The 19,915-nt window shown below is 42.5% G+C and overlaps 2 protein-coding genes and 1 long non-coding RNA gene across 7 annotated transcripts; 2 read left to right on the top strand and 1 right to left on the bottom strand.

Annotated features, from left to right (window-relative positions):
- Positions 1–283: 283 nt before the first annotated feature.
- Positions 284–7,263, bottom strand: tacr3l (tachykinin receptor 3-like). The gene is made up of 5 exons (XM_047815867.1): positions 6,718–7,263; positions 6,202–6,390; positions 5,629–5,779; positions 1,659–1,855; positions 284–699 (listed from the first exon to the last, which is right to left on the bottom strand). Exons 1-5 carry the CDS (start codon positions 7,068–7,070, stop codon positions 411–413), a joined length of 1,179 nt encoding a protein of 392 aa, XP_047671823.1. The 5' UTR covers positions 7,071–7,263; the 3' UTR covers positions 284–410.
- LOC125145146 lies at positions 643–6,867 on the top strand. 2 transcript variants are annotated; one of them, XR_007143469.1, is made up of 4 exons: positions 643–763; positions 5,611–5,715; positions 6,207–6,463; positions 6,728–6,867. It is a non-coding gene; the product is annotated as an uncharacterized LOC125145146 (long non-coding RNA). The 2 variants fall into 2 exon arrangements; XR_007143468.1 differs by having other exon boundaries at positions 5,611–5,795.
- Positions 7,264–11,992: 4,729 nt separating the features above from the next.
- Positions 11,993–19,844, top strand: LOC113641413 (N-acyl-aromatic-L-amino acid amidohydrolase (carboxylate-forming) B-like). 4 transcript variants are annotated; one of them, XM_027144079.2, is made up of 8 exons: positions 11,993–12,032; positions 12,372–12,442; positions 17,341–17,576; positions 17,698–17,893; positions 17,975–18,068; positions 18,171–18,278; positions 18,967–19,079; positions 19,395–19,844. In XM_027144079.2, the coding sequence occupies exons 3-8, from the start codon at positions 17,341–17,343 to the stop codon at positions 19,590–19,592; spliced, it is 945 nt and encodes a 314-aa protein (XP_026999880.2). In that variant the 5' UTR covers positions 11,993–12,032; positions 12,372–12,442; the 3' UTR covers positions 19,593–19,844. The 4 variants fall into 4 exon arrangements, with proteins under 4 accessions (XP_026999880.2, XP_047671877.1, XP_047671878.1 ...); XM_047815921.1 differs by lacking the exon at positions 12,372–12,442 and having other exon boundaries at positions 11,994–12,032; XM_047815922.1 differs by lacking the exons at positions 11,993–12,032; positions 12,372–12,442 and adding an exon at positions 12,570–13,008.
- The last annotated feature ends 71 nt before the right edge of the window (positions 19,845–19,915 follow it).

Raw genomic sequence — 19,915 nt, 5'->3', positions numbered from 1 at the left:
TGTTTAAATACAGCAGAAATACAGTACAAACATCTGGCAGAGTTTCTCCTAGACTTCCTCACAGCATGCAGGGGATGTGTGGATGTCACATACATTCAGTATTTCCCACCCTGTGTCAGACTAAACGTAGAAATTCTCACATGACGTCATTTTTTGACATCTGGATGTCTTTACAATACAGTTAATAATATCATAATATTCAGCACTAAACTCAGCATCTGCTCCACTGGTTCACCAACACTATGACATTTGTACAGCAACAGATTTCAGATCTACAACCACAATTATGGAACATTTTACTTCACCATGATGGCGTCATGAATTCTGACCTGGTTCCAGGAGGTTCAGTGCTTTCAGAAAGATTAAATCACACACAGAACTCTGCAGCTAATATGTTAGAGTGTTGGCCATCAGTCGAAGTGTTTGGAGGTGGAGGCCGTGTCGGTGTACAGGCCGTATTTGGTTGGAGGAGGACTCGCTTTCGAGCCAATGATCTCGCTGTGGTTCAGAGACTTGGTGCTCTTGCAGTCGCCATGGCGAGGGTCGTCTCCAAGGACGCTGGTGTCGACGCGGGATAACGTGCACATGCTACTGCGGTTACGTGGGTGGAGTCGCGCTGTACGCAGCTCCAACTCGTCATAACTCGATACTCGGATGAAAGGACACCACCGGAAAGCCCTTTTGAAGCCTGCTCTGAACCTGCAGGAGATCATCTGCACACTCAGTGGGGCTTAAATGGCGTATTAGTTAAAATAAGCTTCAGGTGAGTTGATTCTGGATGATGTTGTGTTTGTTGTATGGATTATAACCGTAACCTGCTGAATGTGTGATCTGTTCTTTAACTGATCTCTAACTGTTCTCTAACTGTTCTCTAACTGTTCCCTAACTGTTCTCTAACTGTTCCCTAACTGTTCCCTAACTGTTCTCTAACTGTTCCCTAACTGTTCCCTAACTGTTCCCTAACTGATCTCTAACTGTTCTCTAACTGTTCTCTAACTGTTCCCTAACTGTTCTCTAACTGTTCCCTAACTGTTCCCTAACTGTTCTCTAACTGTTCCCTAACTGTTCCCTAACTGTTCCCTAACTGTTCTCTAACTGTTCTCTAACTGTTCCCTAACTGTTCCCTAACTGTTCTGTAACTGTTCTCTAACTGTTCTCTAACTGTTCTCTAACTGTTCTCTAACTGATCTCTGACTGTTCTGTAACTGTTCTGTAACTGTTCTGTAACTGTTCTCTAACTGTTCTGTAACTGTTCTGTAACTGTTCTCTAACTGTTCTCTAACTGTTCTGTAACTGTTCTCTAACTGTTCCCTAACTGTTCTCTAACTGTTCTCATCAGATATTCAACACTGCCCAAATGTGTGTGTGTATATGTGTTTGTGTGTGTTCTTGTGTGTGTGCGTTTGTTAGTGTGTATTTACATGTGTGTGTGTGTGTGTGTGTGTGTGTACATGTGTGTGTCTGTGTGTGTGTGTGTATGTATGTGTTTGTGTGCGTGTTTGCTAGTGTGTGTTTATGTGTGTGTGTTTGTGTGTGTTTTTTAGTGTGTGCATGTTTGTTAGTGTGTGTGTGTGTGTGTGTGTGTGTGTGTGTGTGTGTGTGTGTGTGTGTGTGTGTGTGTGTGTGTGTGTGTGTGTGTGTGTGTGTGTGTGTGTTACCTGTTGTTGAGGCAGCAGTAGATGATGGGGTTGTACATGGTGGAGCTCATGGCCAGCCACATCACTGAGAGATAAACCTGCTGAATTGACTTCCTCTTATTTAACTGTTTGTTCAGTCCAGTGACAATAAAGTAGATGTGATAGGGCAGCCAGCAAAGGGCAAAGGTCACCACTACCACAATCATCATCTTCACCACCTGAGAACACACACAGAGTTTCTACACAACAACAGCACAGAGACTTAAACACAACCACTAGAGCTGAATGTAGTAAAATATACAGTATGTTTACAGTGTTGTTATTGTTCGCCCTCAGCCACGTGGTGTTTGTGTCAGTCATTACATTTACTTTAACTTTAAATAATCACAAACATGTGGAACAAATTCACATCTGTTCTCAATTCAAATGTCATTCACTTCAGTTTTGTAATCCGTCTCCTTCTGTTCCCTCGTATTGGACTGAACACACACCTGAACACACACCTGAGCACACACCTGAGCACACACCTGAACACACACCTGAACACACACCTGAACACACACCTGAGCACACACCTGAGCACACACCTGATTAAAACTTGAACACACACCTGAACACACACCTGAGCACACACCTGAGCACACACCTGATTAAAACTTGAACACACACCTGAACACACACCTGAACACACACCTGAACACACACCTGAGCACACACCTGAGCACACACCTGAACACACACCTGAACACACACCTGAACACACACCTGAACACACACCTGAACACACACCTGAGCACACACCTGAACACACACCTGATTAAAACTTGAACACACACCTGAACACACACCTGAGCACACACCTGAACACACACCTGAACACACACCTGAGCACACACCTGAACACACACCTGATTAAAACCTGAGCACACACCTGATACACACACCTGATACACACACCTGATACACACACCTGATACACACACCTGATACACACACCTGATACACACACCTGATACACACACCTGATACACACACACCTGATACACACACCTGATACACACACCTGATACACACACCTGATTAAAACCTGAGCACACACCTGAACACACACCTGAACACACACCTGAGCACACACCTGAACACACACCTGAACACACACCTGAACACACACCTGAGCACACACCTGAACACACACCTGAGCACACACCTGAACACACACCTGAACACACACCTGAACACACACCTGAGCACACACCTGAACACACACCTGAACACACACCTGATTAAAACCTGAACACACACCAGAACACACACCTGAGCACACACCTGAACACACACCTGAGCACACACCTGAACACACACCTGAACACACACCTGAACACACACCTGAGCACACACCTGAGCACACACCTGAACACACACCTGAACACACACCTGAGCACACACCTGAACACACACCTGAACACACACCTGAACACACACCTGAACACACACCTGATTAAAACCTGAGCACACACCTGAACACACACCTGAACACACACCTGAGCACACACCTGAGCACACACCTGATTAAAACCTGAACACACACCTGAACACACACCTGAGCACACACCTGAACACACACCTGATTAAAACCTGAGCACACACCTGAACACACACCTGAGCACACACCTGAACACACACCTGATTAAAACTTGAACACACACCTGAACACACACCTGAGCACACACCTGAACACACACCTGAGCACACACCTGATTAAAACCTGAGCACACACCTGAACACACACCTGAGCACACACCTGAACACACACCTGAGCACACACCTGAACACACACCTGAACACACACCTGAGCACACACCTGAACACACACCTGAGCACACACCTGAACACAGACCTGAACACACACCTGAACACACACCTGATTAAAACCTGAACACACACCTGAACACACACCTGAACACACACCTGAACACACACCTGATTAAAACCTGAACACACACCTGAACACACACCTGAACACACACCTGATTAAAACCTGAACACACACCTGAACACACACCTGAGCACACACCTGAACACACACCTGATTAAAACTTGAACACACACCTGAACACACACCTGAGCACACACCTGAACACACACCTGATTAAAACTTGAACACACACCTGAACACACCTGAACACACACACCTGATTAAAACCTGAACACACACCTGAACACACACCTGAGCACACACCTGAACACACACCTGATTAAAACCTGAGCACACACCTGAACACACACCTGATTAAAACCTGAACACACACCTGAACACACACCTGAACACACACCTGATTAAAACTTGAACACACACCTGAACACACACCTGAGCACACAACTGAGCACACACCTGAGCACACACCCGAACACACACCTGATTAAAACTTGAACACACACCAGAACACACACCAGAACACACACCAGAACACCAGCCCATCATCACAACATAGAGCAGGATGTTCATTATCAATCAGAGTAAAGAGCGCTGGAGTAATGAGGACACTGAGTCCCTAAACACAAAGCAGTTAAAGGTTAGTGATGACGCACTGGTAATGGTGGGGTGCAGGGTGTGTGTGTGTGTGTGTGTGTGTGTGTGTGTGTGTGTGTGTGTGTGTGTGTGTGTGTGTGTGTGTGTGTGTGTGTGTGTGTGGCCTTCAGTGATGATTTAAGAGGAGCAAGGAGAAGCAAACACGTCCTGGAGTCATATAGGACTCCTCTTAAATCATAACTGAAGGCCCCACACACACACACACACACACACACACACACACACACACACACACACACACACACACACACACACACACACACACACACACACACACACACACACACACACACACACACACACACACACACACACACACACACACACACACACATTCCAGCAGCCAACACACCTGAGCCAGGTACCCAAGGGCTAATTACTGGCTCAGGTGTGTTGTTTGCAGGAATGAAATGAAATGAGACAGATGTGTGTGTTGGCTCGCTGCCTCTGTGCCTCGTCTCGACTCGGACTGATATCCAGCTGTTTTATTATTATTATGAATCTCACCTTGAGTTTGTTTTATTAAACTGTAAGAGTTTCTGATGTAGGAGTTGTTGAGTTAAACACGTGATGATATACACTTAGAAACTAAAGAGACAGAAGGCAGCATTAAAGGTGTAACTGTCTCTGAGACGTCAAATCTCATGCTGTCTCATCAAGGAAATAAAATCTACAGCAGAGCTTTGAGGAACGTCTGAGCTTCTCCTCATATCCTACATTTGCTTTTCCAAAACAATCCAAAAGTCTGTAAACTCTTTGTTCATCAGCTGGTGAGGAAACGGTTAAAAGGTGAAGTTCAGTAACGCTTCATTAATAAACCTCTGTAATCTCTGCACCTCCAAACCTGGATTAGAAAAGAATACGACATCAGATGCCAAGCAATCTCTTCATTCTGAAATAATGCTGTGTGTGTGTGTGTGTGTGTGTGTGTGTGTGTGTGTGTGTGTGTGTGTGTGTGTGTGTGTGTGTGTGTGTGTGTGTGTGTGTGTTTAAGCTGTCACAGCTGGCCTGTACTCACACATACGACCTTAATCTGTGGGACTAGACAGTAATAATGTTTAAGTGAGATTCCTACAGCAGCACAAAGGGAATGAATTCTGATGAAGAAGAATGATTGTGTTTATAAATAGAATTATTTATTTATTTATTTATTTATTTCATATCTCATTAATATTCACTTGATTATGAGTAAATAAGTAACAGTTAATGGACATGAGGGAAGAATCTTCTTCTAAAGCAATGTCACTTTCTCTGCGAGTGAATATTGATAAAAACCTGGCAGATGATCACAGGTTCAGATTATCTTTAGAAATGTGGACGTTTTTTTCACAAAAGTATCGTTTAATATTAATAATAAAGTTTGTTGTTTATGTTCCACTGGAGCTGGTTCTCTCTCCATACCTTCCTCTTGGCGCGGAGCTGACCGTGATAGTTGTCTGACGAATCTCCTGGAATTTCACTTCCCCACAACGTCACTCCGATTATGGTGTAAGCAATTCCAATCACCACTAGGGGCAGCATGTAGACCAGCACAGACACTATGGCGTGGTACCTGGACCATCACAAAGGTGTAGTATCAGTATATAACTATACATTGGAGGAACCTTTAAATGTTCAATAATAATAGCACCTCATTAACAATCCATAAATCCTACAAAGGAACCATTTCTTCTAGGAGTGCATTTGAGAATATTCTCTTCAAACTTAGAACAAAACAGAAGCTAAATCCCTAATTGTAATTTCTCTAAATGGGTTCTTTACTGAAAGGAGGAAAACTATACATCAAAGGAACCATCAAAGGAACCCTTGAGGAACATTTAGCTTTCATCTACATACTTTATATGCTAAATATTTATTCTACAATTTTATAAAAAGCACTTATGTATTTGGGACAATACACATGATTAGAACAGTAAGCAAGGAACCAGGTTCTCTCTCATGAATGAATGAATGAATGTATTATTTCTGTCCTACATTAGAGAATCTTCAGCTGGTCTTGGCCAAGCAACATAGCAGATCGTTCTTCGTGGTAGACTCCTGATGGTGGAGTAGAAGCAGAGAGGAAATGCCAGAACCACAGCGAGAACCCAAATACACACAATGACCACTTTAGTGGCTGTGGCTGATAGTCTGGGCTTCAGAGGATGGATGATGGCCATGTACCTGTCACAGAGACGTCACCATCAATCACACTGTCACAAAACCAGCACTGAGACGAGCTTCTGCTGTCTGACAGGTGAGATGGAGAACAACTGATATGGAAGAAAAAAATATCCTCTACAGCATGTGGTTATGAGGGGGGGGGGATCGAGAGACAGAGAGAGTAGTAGGAAATTAAATTCCTGAACTTCATAAAAATATGATCCCCTCTGCTCAGTCTAAAGCTTATCTTTGGTGGAGATTGGATTAGAGAGAAAACATAATAATAATAATAATAATAATAATAATAATAATAATAATAATAATAATAATAATAATAACAGTCGGTACCTGTCCACAGAGATGGCGGTCATGGAGTAGATGCTGGCGAACACCGAGGTGACCGGGAAGAAGTTGTGGAACTTGCAGTACGCCTCTCCGAAGTACCAGTCCCCGTGCGCTGCGTAAATGAAGTTAATGAGCGTGTTAAACGCGGCCATGGAGGCGTCGGAGAAGGCGAGGTTCAGCAGGAAGTAGTTAGTGACGGTCCGCATCCTGCGGTGAGCCACAATGATCCACATGACCACCAGGTTCCCGAACACGGCCACCGTCAGGATGGAGCTGTACGCCACCGACCACAGAGCCACGCGCCACGGCGGCTGAGCGAACTGATTGGTCCAGTTGCGCGTCACGTTCGAGGCCATGGATAAGTGCAGCGACACGGAACCGTGAGAGGAAACAGGAACAAAAGTGTGTATTAGGAATTAAACATTAGTCTCAGTGCCATTCTGGTTCCGGGAGAAAAGACGCTCACGAGCTTAACGGGAGACACTGATGCGCGTGCCGTGCGCGTTTGTTGTGTGTGTGTCTGTGTGTCTGCGCGCGCGCACCTGTGTGTGCGTGTGTGTGCGTGTATGTGTGGAAGTATGCTCGCGATAGACTGCAATAACAGAATGCCATATACATTTCTTCTGTAGTTTATTAGATCGTGTCCCACACTGTAAGTAAAGATACACCATCTGTGCTCAATAAAAATGAGGCAACAGATTACAAGCAATATTATTAATTAAATTTCACAAGCTTTGGTAATGAGTAAATATTTATTAAATGAGACCCTTAATAGTTATCCATTTAATCTGAGTAGATCTGAATCCCTAATGTGTAAATAGTACTAATAAAAATGTATTTAATTCTACATAATAACTGAGTAATCATCTTCTACATTAATCTGCACATTGATTTGAATTTAATCAATGCAATGAATTAAATCTAAATATTCCTTTCTTATGAATAATATAGCCCAGAAAGTACAGAACTTTAATTTTATTAACAATTTTATTCACTTTTGTGCTTTAGACTCATTAGAGCACATCGTTGTACACTGCGACCACAGTCTCATTTCACACCAGACATTTGAAAAGGACAGAATGCTGACTTTAAACTATTTTGTAAAAACAAAAATAAATGACATACAGAATGATGACGAGTCCATAAACCTGATTCCATGCTTTCTCACCTCACTTAGCCACAAAATTGGGTCAATAATGATATTAAAAGAAAAATCCACCAGAGGTGCATGTACCCAAACAAAAGCAGAGGAGTGTCATTTGTACGGAGTGAAAAACATTTCATACTTTGCACTAGAAATCTCACTGACATTCGTGGGATAAGAGTCCAAATCAGTGCTAAGTTACAAACACAGCACTTTCAGATGTGCTAGTCCCAAGCTCTGTAGAAGCTAAACATTGTGTAGCAAAACATGTACACTGTAACTACAGTCTCATTTTCTAGCAAGCCTTTACAATATCTCCAAGTCCTGTGATGACTTCCACACCCTCTAAGATGATCCCAATGTTCTTTGGGCTGTTGCTTGTAGAAGCTCCAGGCTTTGGGCTCACAGTAATGGCCATTATGACTTGTTCAAGTTACCAGTGTCCTGCAACATGAAATTGTTATTGTCTTAGTATAAAACTGTCAGAACTATATGGCAAGCATATCACATTACTAGAAAATACATTTAATATGTACTTTTTAAGTCTATTTCCATTAGAATGAAACATAGGGGAACAGACCTCGACACCACACCACATCACGAAACTCCAAATACCAAACTAAACACCGCTAATCAGATATGCAACCATATTCTGTTACTAAAATGTTTTCAGATACTTTTAGTCTATGGTTTAGCTGTAAAATGAGAGTGTTTGTGCCATTTGAATTCCTCCCCTCCTGCTACGTTAGCTAACTAACTTGAGTGCTAGCTGCTAATAGACTGACTTGACGTGGATTTAGCTAAGTTAGCTTCACATTTGCAAGCTGCAATAAAACAGTGAAACAACAGAGAGAAGTTACGTTACCTGTCTCAGGAAGACGATCTCCACACATGAGAAGTAAAGCCAACGGAAATGCGCCAAGTGCCGTCTGAAATATAAGCTGCTTTTCCAGCGATGACCCCAAATATTGCTCTTTATAGAACCTTCAAATAAAACCCAATGTACTCATTTATTTATTCATAAAAACATACTGAGGATGTGATATTAACACACAAAAGACCGAGGAACCTAAGACCTTATTTAACTGCAATGGGTAGATTTTATTCCAAAACATTTTTATTTGAAATTTAATTAAATATTCGCCTCAAAATCAAAAACACACTTTATCCAAAAACATTCATTCATATCTACATGACCACAGAATCATTTTTACAGTGTATTCTATTATTTTGTGTCCTTTGCTATACATGTAATTACTATATATAATTATGAAATAATTTAAAGTATAATTAATTCTAACTCAGTAAAGCTGTAGCAGTGAGTCGGTGAGTCAGTGAGTCAGTGGTGTGTGTGGATTTCAGGTCTCTCCGTTTCCAGAAAGGTGGTAACTACAAAATGTCTCGTGTGAATAATAGTGCATGTCACTGTGCTGTGTATTCAGTAGAACAGTAGAGTGAATTTGTTCATGTGTGTTGTGTTGTGTGTTGTCTGAGCACAGAAATGTCACGTTCCTCCCCCTGGGCTCTGTGGGATAGCAGACTTTTATCTTCAGTCTCCTTTGGATTCTCTTGATGTTTGCGCAGGTGTGAGAACAACAGGAGGCTCCAGGTTTCTCCTCTTAACTCTGCAATTAAACAGGATTAAACACAACTCAAGCTGCCCTTAATGACTCACATCGGTCACACACACACTCTCACACACACACACACACACACACACACACACACACACACACACACACCCCTGTTGCATTTGGGTCAGTGGGGTTCTGTCAAATCACACAGTGATTAATCATCTTAATGCAATTCATTTGTACATCACACTGTCTCTGAGTCTCTGATTGGTCAGGAGGTGTTGATTAATATTCTTTGTGTACAATAGAATAGAATAGAACAGAATACTGCTATAAGGAAAGGAGTCTCCAGTGCCAGAGCTGCAGTTTATAGCTGTTACAACAGTAACAAACCTGTTTCAGTGATGATCCACAACATTATATGTAAATAAAATAAAAGGTACAACGTGTTGTTCTCCGATACATTAAAAATAACACAGGAAAATAAGTTGATGTGGGTTAAATAACACTGCTGCATCACACACACACACACACACACACACACACACACACACACACACACACACACACACACACACACAGTATTTATGAATTACCTATCTGTGTTCCATGCAATGAAGATTTTGGACCTCCACTGAGATGAGGCCGACTCTGTGAGAATCCTGAGACATCTACAGATCTACCAGCTCCAGTTGGACTCTATGACACCAAGAGGAGATCTGAACTCCATGTGATCCTCACACCAACACAACATTTATCTGACTGTATATTGCAATCACATCCCCAGTGTCACCCATATGAGGATGAGGTTCCCCCTTGAGTCCGGTTCCTCTCAAGGTTTCTTCCTTACCAATTTAAGGGAGTTTTTCCTTGCCACTGCTGCCTGAGTCACCTCAGACTTGCTCATTGGGGATAAATCAATAAATAAATAAATACATACATACATACATACATACATACATACATACACACTGTGAACTAAATATATCTTAATTTTTTACTATATTAATTCTTTTTTCTCCTTATGTTTAACTTCTGTTCTATGTTTATGTTCTGTAAAGCTGCTTTGAGACGAAGCCCATTGTTGAAATGTTCATCTCCATTCCATCTTTCCTCTTTATTATTAATCTATTAACAAACTGAACAACAAAGCTGATTACTTCATACCGAGCCCTGGTGTTCCCCCCCGGCCGTGCAGGCGTCTGTCTCGGTGTTAGATCTCACGATGCAACATTCACCTGCGTTTCCCCTTTCGGCACATCACAGGTGTAAAACTGCCAATAAATCCCAGAAGGATTTCCTCAAATAGAAATGAACTTGTGTGTGATTTTCTTGGCTTGAGTTTCTCTGACATGACCATAAAAACCACCCACGAGCTGTATGAACGTCTCTGCACCTGTTCGAGGCAGAAGGAGATAAATCTGCTGCAGATCTCTCCAGAGAACGACTCTGCCATCAGCAACGATGATTGAAAGCAGCAATTTAGCTTTTAGACCTGAGAGAAAAAAGCACTTGCGCACATCAGAGAGAAAGCAGGTCCATTATGAGAGCACAGTGACGCATTGACAAAGCTGTGAAAGTTTCTGTGGTTAGTGAGTGGGAGCCATGTACAGGTGAGAGGACGGAGAGCCACAGTCTCAGAACACAAACACATTATTACACAACAGGAGCAGGAGAAAGTTCTGTTAAAGAGAGTTTGTGTTTTCTTCACATGGATCCTTATGGAAACCTGACAGTGGGCATGTGGTAGATTAGTGCACTTGTAATACTGATCAGAAGGTAATGAGTTTGATTCCCAGACCAACCAAGCTGACACCGCTGGGCCCCTGAGCAAGGCCCTTAACCCTCAATTGCTCAGGTGTTAAAAAGAAAAAGAAAAACAAAGTTACATGTAAGTCAGTCTGAATAAAGGCGTCTGCCAAATGTGCACATTGTGGTGCCCTCGTGTGGACAGGTGAGGTATTGCACTGGGTAATAAGCTACAAACACCTCTGTGATGGTTATTATGATTAAAACTGTGACGGTGAAGTTAATGTCTCTGGTCATTAAGTGTAAATGTGACTGCAGGAATTTGCTCAAATAATTTCCCTAAAATTTCCCAAAAGGAGAGAGAAGAGAGAGAGAGAGAGAGAGAGAGAGGGAGAGAGAAGGGAAGAGAGAGAAAAAGAGAGAGAGCAAGAGAGAGAGAGAGAGAGAGGGAAAGAGAGGAGAGGAGAGAAGAGAGATAGAGAGAGGGAAGAGGAAATTTCAAGGGGATAAGGTGAGGAGAGGGGAAGGAGATAGAGATCTAAAGATTCATCTATCTCTCTTTCCCTCTCTCTCTCTCTCTCTCTCTCTCTCTCTCTCTCTCTCTCTCTGTCTGCATTGCCTAACCCTTCTTCTTGTTCTTCCCTGGGGGTAGAGATGACTCAGCACAATGAGAATGTTCTGCTGAGTGGCAATTTCTTCATACCCACACTTTAAGGAAGGGCAAACTGCACTCAGGTCAGCCTGAATTGAAGAAGAAGAAGAAGGAAGACAGAATAAAAGAAAGAAATAAGAAGAAAAGAGAAGGGAGAGCAGACACGAGAAGCAATAGGGGAAGAAGGGAAGTGAGACCGGTTTGTAAATTTTTTGGTTTGGAAGAGAGAGAGAGAGAGAGAGAGAGAGAGAGAGAGAGAGAGAGAGAGAGAGAGAGAGAGAGAGAGAGACTGTGTGTGTGTGTGTGTGTGTGTGTGTGTGTGTGTGTATGTGGACTGAAAGCGTACATAAACCGTACATTGGATGAATGTGGAAGGTTGCAACTTGCATGTGTGGAGTAGTATAGACATGTATGTGTTGTGTGTGTGTGTGTGTGTGTGTGTGTGTGTGTGTGTGTGTGTGTGTGTGTGTGTGTGTGTGTGTGTGTGCAGCTCGGTTTAGCAAGCTGGTTACAGTCCTGGGTAATTGTGTATGTTCAGTTCAAAGGTCGACTTTACATGACAGAGGAAGCAGCGGCTCTTAAAGAGGAGAAACTAGAAGCTCTTAAACAGTAAATATTGAGATTTTTTCATTCATTTACTTTATTTTTACTTTCACTTAATTTTAGTTTATTCTTTAGAGCAGAACTTGAACTCAACACTGCACTGTGACTCCGTTAGCTTTGTGTATTTATGTGTATTTATGTGTATTTATGTGTATATATGTGTATTTATGTGTATTTATGCTTCTAACATAACAATAGAAAGGCCTTTTCTCACTAAACGAGCTTCTACACATGAATAAATGAATGATTGAGTGATTGGACCTGAGTGATTGGACCTGAGTGATTGGACCTGAGTGATTGGACCTTAGTCAACCAAAATCTGAACTTATACTTTAACGGTTAACGATTAGCCGACATGAAGGAGGCCCAACTCCTGTCAACTCCTGTTTTCTAACTGGACTAACGGGAATAGGGCAATGTTTGTTATCTGATTATCTGACTTCTATATAACCGCCTGTTAGCTGATAAAACGTAGCAACACAGGAATCGTAGTGAGAACTACAGACTTCCCTGAAGTATCTTTCTTTATTTACATCTTATAAAGTTCTAAATTCTGGTAAAAGTTATGTTTGGTGGGTATTAGTGTGTTATTGGTGTGTTATTGTGTGTTATTAGTGTGTTATTGGTGTGTTATTGTGTGTTATTAGTGTGTTATTGGTGTGTTATTGTGTGTTATTGTGTGTTATTAGTGTGTTATTGGTGTGTTATTGTGTGTTATTAGTGTGTTATTGGTGTGTTATTGTGTGTTATTAGTGTGTTATTGGTGTGTTATTGTGTGTTATTAGTGTGTTATTGGTGTGTTATTGGTGTGTTATTGTGTGTTATTAGTGTGTTATTGGTGTGTTATTGGTGTGTTATTGGTGTGTTATTAATGTGTTATTGGTGTGTTATTGGTGTTTTATTAGTGTGTTATTGTGTGTTATTAGTGTGTTATTAGTGTGTTATTGTGTGTTATTAGTGTGTTATTGGTGTGTTATTGGTGTGTTATTGTGTGTTATTAGTGTGTTATTGGTGTGTTATTGGTGTGTTATTGGTGTGTTATTGTGTGTTATTAGTGTGTTATTAGTGTGTTATTGGTGTGTTATTGTGTGTTATTAGTGTGTTATTGGTGTGTTATTGGTTGTGTTATTGGTTGTGTTATTGGTTGTGTTATTGGTTGTGTTATTGGTTGTGTTATTGGTTGTGTTATTGGTTGTGTTATTGGTTGTGTTATTGGTTGTGTTATTGGTTGTGTTATTGGTTGTGTTATTGGTTGTGTTATTGGTTGTGTTATTGGTTGTGTTATTGTGTGTTATTAGTGTGTTATTGGTGTGTTATTGGTGTGTTATTGTGTGTTATTAGTGTGTTATTAGTGTGTTATTGGTGTGTTATTGTGTGTTATTAGTGTGTTATTGGTGTGTTATTGGTGTGTTATTGTGTGTTATTAGTGTGTTATTGGTGTGTTATTGGTGTGTTATTGTGTGTTATTAGTGTGTTATTGGTGTGTTATTGTGTGTTATTAGTGTGTTATTGGTGTGTTATTGGTGTGTTATTGTGTGTTATTAGTGTGTTATTGGTGTGTTATTGGTGTGTTATTGGTGTGTTATTAATGTGTTATTGGTGTGTTATTGGTGTTTTATTAGTGTGTTATTGTGTGTTATTAGTGTGTTATTAGTGTGTTATTGGTGTGTTATTGGTGTGTTATTAGTGTGTTATTGTGTGTTATTAGTGTGTTATTAGTGTGTTATTGGTATGTTATTAGTGTGTTATTGGTGTGTTATTAGTGTGTTATTGTGTGTTATTAGTGTGTTATTAGTGTGTTATTGGTATGTTATTAGTGTGTTATTGGTGTGTTATTAGTGTGTTATTAGTGTGTTATTGGTGTGTTATTAGTGTGTTATTAGTGTGTTATTGGTGTGTTATTAGTGTGTTATTAGTGTGTTATTGGTGTGTTATTAGTCAAGTCATGTGAAGTCGAGAAGCTTTTATTGTCAATTCAATTTTATATATAGCTGACACAGTACATAGTGAAATAAAACACCATTTCTCCATAGGAGTGCTGCATAGAACAACACAGAGCTACATAGAACAACACAGAGCTACATAGAACAACACAGAGGTACATAGAACAACACAGAGGTACATAGAACAACACAGAGCTACATAGAACAACACAGAGGTACATAGAACAACACAGAGCTACATAGAACAACACAGAGGTACATAGAACAACACAGAGCTACATAGAACAACACAGAGCTACATAGAACAACACAGAGCTACATAGAACAACACAGAGCTACATAGAACAACACAGAGCTACATAGAACAACACAGAGCTACATAGAACAACACAGAGCTACATAGAACAAAGAGTTACAAAGAGTGTGAGATAAGAGACAGTGCAGACAGACAAAACAAAACATTACAGGACAAAAACACAAGATAAAGCATGTTTAAAACAACGATTGAGTGTATTTGCATGTGTGTGTGCGCACATGTACGTGTGTGTGTGTGTGTGTGTGTGTGTGTGTGTGTGTGTGTGTGTGTGTGTGTGTGTGTGTGTGTGTGTGTGTGTGTGTGTGTGTGTGTGTTCGTTCAGCAACAGTTTAGTTTTGGGTGTTGAGAAGCCTGATGGATTGAGGGAAGAAATTATTGCACACTTTTGTTGTGAGGCCCTGAATGCTACAGCACCTTTTCCCAGATGGTAGGTGAAGAGTGTGTGTGAGGGGTGTGTGGGGTGAAGAGTGTGTGTGAGGGGTGTGTGGGGTGAAGAGTGAGTGTGAGGGGTGTGTGGGGTGAAGAGTGTGTGTGAGGGGTGTGTGGGGTGAAGAGTGTGTGTGAGGGGTGTGTGGGGTGAAGAGTGTGTGTGAGGGGTGTGTGTTGTGAACAGTGTGTGTGAGGGGTGTGTGGGGTGAAGAGTGTGTGTGAGTGTGAAGGGTGTGTGGGGTGAAGAGTGTGTGTGAGGGGTGTGTGAGGTGAAGAGTGTGTGTGAGGGGTGTGTGGGGTGATGAGTGTGTGTGAGGGGTGTGTGGGGTGATGAGTGTGTGTGAGGGGTGTGTGGGGTGATGAGTGTGTGTGAGGGGTGTGTGGGGTGAAGAGTGTGTGTGAGGGGTGTGTGGGGTGAAGAGTATGTGTGAGGGGTGTGTGGGGTGAAGAGTCAGTGTGAGGGGTGTGTGGGGTGAAGAGTGAGTGTGAGGGGTGTGTGGGGTGAAGAGTGAGTGTGAGGGGTGTGTGGGGTGAAGAGTGTGTGTGAGGGGTGTGTGGGGTGAAGAGTGTGTGTGAGGGGTGTGTGGGGTGATGAGTGTGTGTGAGGGGTGTGTGGGGTGAAGAGTGTGTATGAGGGGTGTGTGGGGTGAAGAGTGTGTGTGAGGGGTGTGGGGGGTGAAGAGTGTGTGAGGGGTGTGTGTGGGGTGAAGTGTGTGTGAGGTGTGTGTGAGGTCCACAATGCTGTTGGCTTTGCAGATGCAGTGTGTGGTGTAAGTGTCCATGACAGAGGGAAGAGAGACTCCAATGATCTTCTCCGCTCTCCTCACTATCTGCTGCAGGGTCTGTGATCTGATATCCTACAGTTCCCAAACAGACAGTGATGCAGCTGCTCAGGATGATCTCAGTGGTCCCTCTGTAGAACATGGTCAGGCTGGGGGGAGGGAGATGTGCCTTTCTCAGCCTTCCTTGGAAGACGCTGCTGGGCTTTCTTGGTGATGGAGCTGGTGTTGAGTGACCAGGTGAAGTTCTCCACTAGATGAACACCAAGAAATTTGGTGCTCCTGATGATCTCTACGGAGGATCCATCAATGTTCGGCGGAGAGCGGTCGCTCGGTGCTCTCCTGAAGTCCACAGTTTTATCAAGTCATTGTTTTATCGACATTCAGAGAAAGGTTGTTGGTTCTACACCAGGCAGTTAGATGTTCCACCTCCTCCCTGTATGCTGACTCATGTTCTTGCTGATGAGACCCACCACGGTCGTGTCATCGGTGAACTTGATGATATGGTTCGATCTGTGCATTGCTGCACAGTCGTGAGTCAGCAGAGTGAACAGCAGTGGACTGAGCACACAGCCCTGAGGGGCTCCAGTGTTCAGTGTGGTGGTGCTGGAGATGATGTTCCCGATCCGGACTGACCGAGGTCTCCCAGTCAGGAAGTCCAGGATCCAGTTGCAGAGGGAGGTGTTTAGTCCCAGCAGCTCAGCTTCCCAATCAGGTGCTGAGGGATGATTGTATTTAATGATGAACTAAAGTCTATAAACAACATTCGTGGGCATCTGCGTACTTTATTCTTCTGAGAGGCTCAGGACAGTTTGGCCCTTGCTGTTTTTTAGGCCATCTTGTCCCCTGCTCTGAGGTTGGAGTCTCTAGACTTTAGCAGCACACACACCCTCGCAGTCATCCATGACTTGCCGATGTAACTGGACACTGATGATTTTTACCATTGAGTGAAATCTCTGCCGATAATAAACTTCACTTTAACAGTCAGGTTTGTTCAGAGCCAAACACAGACACCCGCCTTCCCACTTGCTGCGCTTCTGCTACCACAAGCACCACTTTAGGTGAAGCTGAAGCTGAAGTCTGGTCTTCGCAGTAAGCCGAGGTCACGAAGCTTCTCCAGAACATCATCGTGCATGTTGGTTGTTGCTTCATTACTGTACTGAAATAAGGTCTGGAGGTCATATACATGAACACCGCTGTATCTGGTGTCCGTGGAAAGTCGGGCTAAGAACACGAATAGCATTTTGGATCCAGAGTGGCCACTGTGTGCTACTGCCGTGCCGCCATCTTGGATCACACTTGGATCACACCGGTAACACTATGTGTCATTGGTGTGTTTTTAGTAGCCAGTTTAGTGGGTTAACTGGTGCCTTATTCTTCTGTTCTGCTGCAATATTGGTGCATTATTTTTGGTGTAAAATGCCTTTTGGTCATTAGATGGAGAGGATCCGTTTGCCAGTGTTGCGTCATGTGGCGATTTGTGGTGGCACACATGGAAACGAGATGACGGGGATTCACCTGGTGCAGGAGTTGGAGAGACAGCAGAAAGAGAAAGGTGATGCCCCCTGGCCTGTCTCTGTCACCTTGGTATTGTCCAACCCACGAGCTGTGAAGGAGTGTAAGAGATACATCGACATGGACCTTAACCGCTGCTTTACCAGTGCTACCCTCAGGTCAGTGTGGCATCATCAACATAACACTGAGGTTCTTTTAACTAATTGGACTAACAGACTAACAGAGTAACAGGGATGACATCTGTCTCTCTCTCTCTCTCTCTCTCTCTCTCTCCCTCAGCTCTCCCATCACTGATGATACTCCGTATGAGATACAGAGAGCTCAGGAGTTAAACTCTCTGTTGGGCCCCAAAGGTTCAGAAGGTGCTGTAGAACTGATCTGTGACCTCCATAACACCACGGCTAACATGGGCCTCACCATCATCTCCTACTCGCATAACAACTGGATCTGCCTTCATATCTTTAAACACCTGCAGGTATTAAATTATAGCAAAAGTGTCAGATTTGTTCTTCTGGTTCTTTTGCATTAAGATATTTTATTATTGTGTGTGTGACAGGAAAAAATCACCAATGTGCCTGTGAAGTTGGTCTTACTTAATCTTCCACTTTCTGCAGCATATTCCCTCGAGTCTGTCTCCAAGTACGGCTGCTGTACGTGCGCTCTGAGGAGCAGGTCCATCTTTGTGTAATTCTGTCAGATTTCTTGCTGTCATTGTTATGCAGTGATTTTAACTCTGTTTTGCGGTTCCTCAGCTTTAGAAGTCGGGCCGCAGCCACATGGCATTGTCAGAGCAGACATCTTCAACGTCATGAAACAGGGTGTGGACGCCATCCTGGACTGGACTGAAACCTTTAACTCAGGTATGTCAGATCTGAGATGACATTAGAACCTGGAGTCACTTTCTCTTTATTTAATCTTATTGTTATTTGCTGATTCCCAGCCACCAGACAGTCACATGACAGATACCAGCATGTGTTTCCTCTGAGAAGACATCTGGATCTTTTTATAGAAGTGCTGCTCATGCAATGCAACATGCTCAGAGGAGGGCGCTATTTGACTGATGTCTGTGATTGGTCAGTGAGAGATTGATAGAATAGACAGCGTATGCCCCTCCCACCTAAAGAGCATGGATTATTTTGTTCCGTTTAAAGTTAAAATAGTTTTTCGTGAAACCCCCCCAAACCCCCCACCCACCCACCCAAAAAAAAAAAAAACCACTCAAGTTGCATCACAACAATAAAAGCTTTTTTAGCCACAATCACAAAAATTGATTTCTTTTTACTGGCAGCTTCACTGTGATTTTTTTTCCAGACTGTTTTATGTTTTAAATGTTTAATGTTTTCTCTAAAAGGCTCCAGCTTATGTACTGTAATGTAATATGAGGGGTTTTGGGGTTATGCAGTAACACACTGGGAGGTTTCCCTCATACTGGTTTCCCTCATACTGGTTTCCCTCATACTGGTTTCCCTCATACTGGTTTCCCTCATACTGGTTTCCCTCATACTGGTTTCCCTCATACAGATCAGCTACACTTTTATGTTCATTTAGGGAAATTAATTGAAGGAGGAGAGATAGAGGCCTACATCATTCAAAAGAGTATGGATTACCCCAGAGACCCAAAGACTGGAAAACCGTCAGCTGCCATTCATCCACAGCTACAGGTATCAAAAAGCACATGTCTGATGTAAGAACTACACCATAACAGTTCTCACAGATCAAACAGGGACATTGTCATAGACTATGGACTAGATACTTCCAATCTGTCGTCCATATCTCAGTACTTCATCACTAGAACTTTGTGCTTTAGAATCTTTAGAACAATCAGGACAAGCTAAAGTCTGTCTCGCTTCATGTGGCAAATTCAGCGTAGTAAATTGTTGGATTTGGACTAGATGAGCTCTCAGGGTGCTGGAGGACTAACTGGAGTTTTTAGGACATTTCTGTATGATTTCTAAAATGTTGAATAAATCCTTCAGGATCAGGACTTCTGCCTGCTCCAGCACGGGGATCCTGTGTTCCTGACGTTCTCTGGAGAGACGCTGAGCTACGAAGAAGAAGAACCTCTTCATCCTCTGTTCATTAATGAGGCCGCTTACTACGAGAAGGGAATCGCCTTCCATCTGGCTCACAAGAAGACACTGAACATCCCGGGGATTCAAGCAGAAACAGCCTGAGATCACAGGGAGACATCAGGAGTTCAGGGAAAGAGGACAGGAAGCTGATGAGCAAACAGCAAAGCCAAAGATTTTAATCTTTTTTTTTTATAAATAAATCACAGCCTCAGGGATTAAAATGATCACAACAAGAATCCTAACAAAAAAATTATACAATCTACTTGAATTTTTTTAATTTTATCACTTATTTTGAAAGTAAACTCTATGTATTTAATCAGTATTATAAATAAATAAAAATCACTACAAACATCTGCTTGAATTCACATTTCTCAGCTTCTTCCAGGTCCAAGACTTTCTTGATGTTCTCAGATTTCATTTGCTAT

The sequence above is a fragment of the Tachysurus fulvidraco genome, chromosome 7 (genome assembly GCF_022655615.1).
Source record: "Tachysurus fulvidraco isolate hzauxx_2018 chromosome 7, HZAU_PFXX_2.0, whole genome shotgun sequence".
Lineage (NCBI taxonomy): Eukaryota > Metazoa > Chordata > Actinopteri > Siluriformes > Bagridae > Tachysurus > Tachysurus fulvidraco.
The sequence above is the reverse complement of the archived record's forward strand: the minus strand, read 5'-3'. Positions and strand labels throughout refer to the sequence as shown.

What these genes read in the sequence shown, in the direction of transcription:
- LOC113641413 (XM_027144079.2), top strand. Translation starts at nt 17,341, where the DNA reads ATGGAGAGGATCCGTTTGCCAGTGTTGCGTCATGTGGCGATTTGTGGT. An exon ending in ATATCTTTAAACACCTGCAG is followed by an intron (nt 17,894 to 17,974) that starts GTATTAAATTAT and finishes TGTGTGTGACAG; the next exon opens with GAAAAAATCACCAATGTGCC. An exon ending in CCATTCATCCACAGCTACAG is followed by an intron (nt 19,080 to 19,394) that starts GTATCAAAAAGC and finishes TAAATCCTTCAG; the next exon opens with GATCAGGACTTCTGCCTGCT.
- tacr3l (XM_047815867.1), bottom strand. Translation starts at nt 7,070, where the DNA reads ATGGCCTCGAACGTGACGCGCAACTGGACCAATCAGTTCGCTCAGCCG. An exon ending in ACCGCCATCTCTGTGGACAG is followed by an intron (nt 6,391 to 6,717) that starts GTACCGACTGTT and finishes TCTCTGTGACAG; the next exon opens with GTACATGGCCATCATCCATC. An exon ending in CCAGCTGAAGATTCTCTAAT is followed by an intron (nt 5,780 to 6,201) that starts GTAGGACAGAAA and finishes GTGATGGTCCAG; the next exon opens with GTACCACGCCATAGTGTCTG.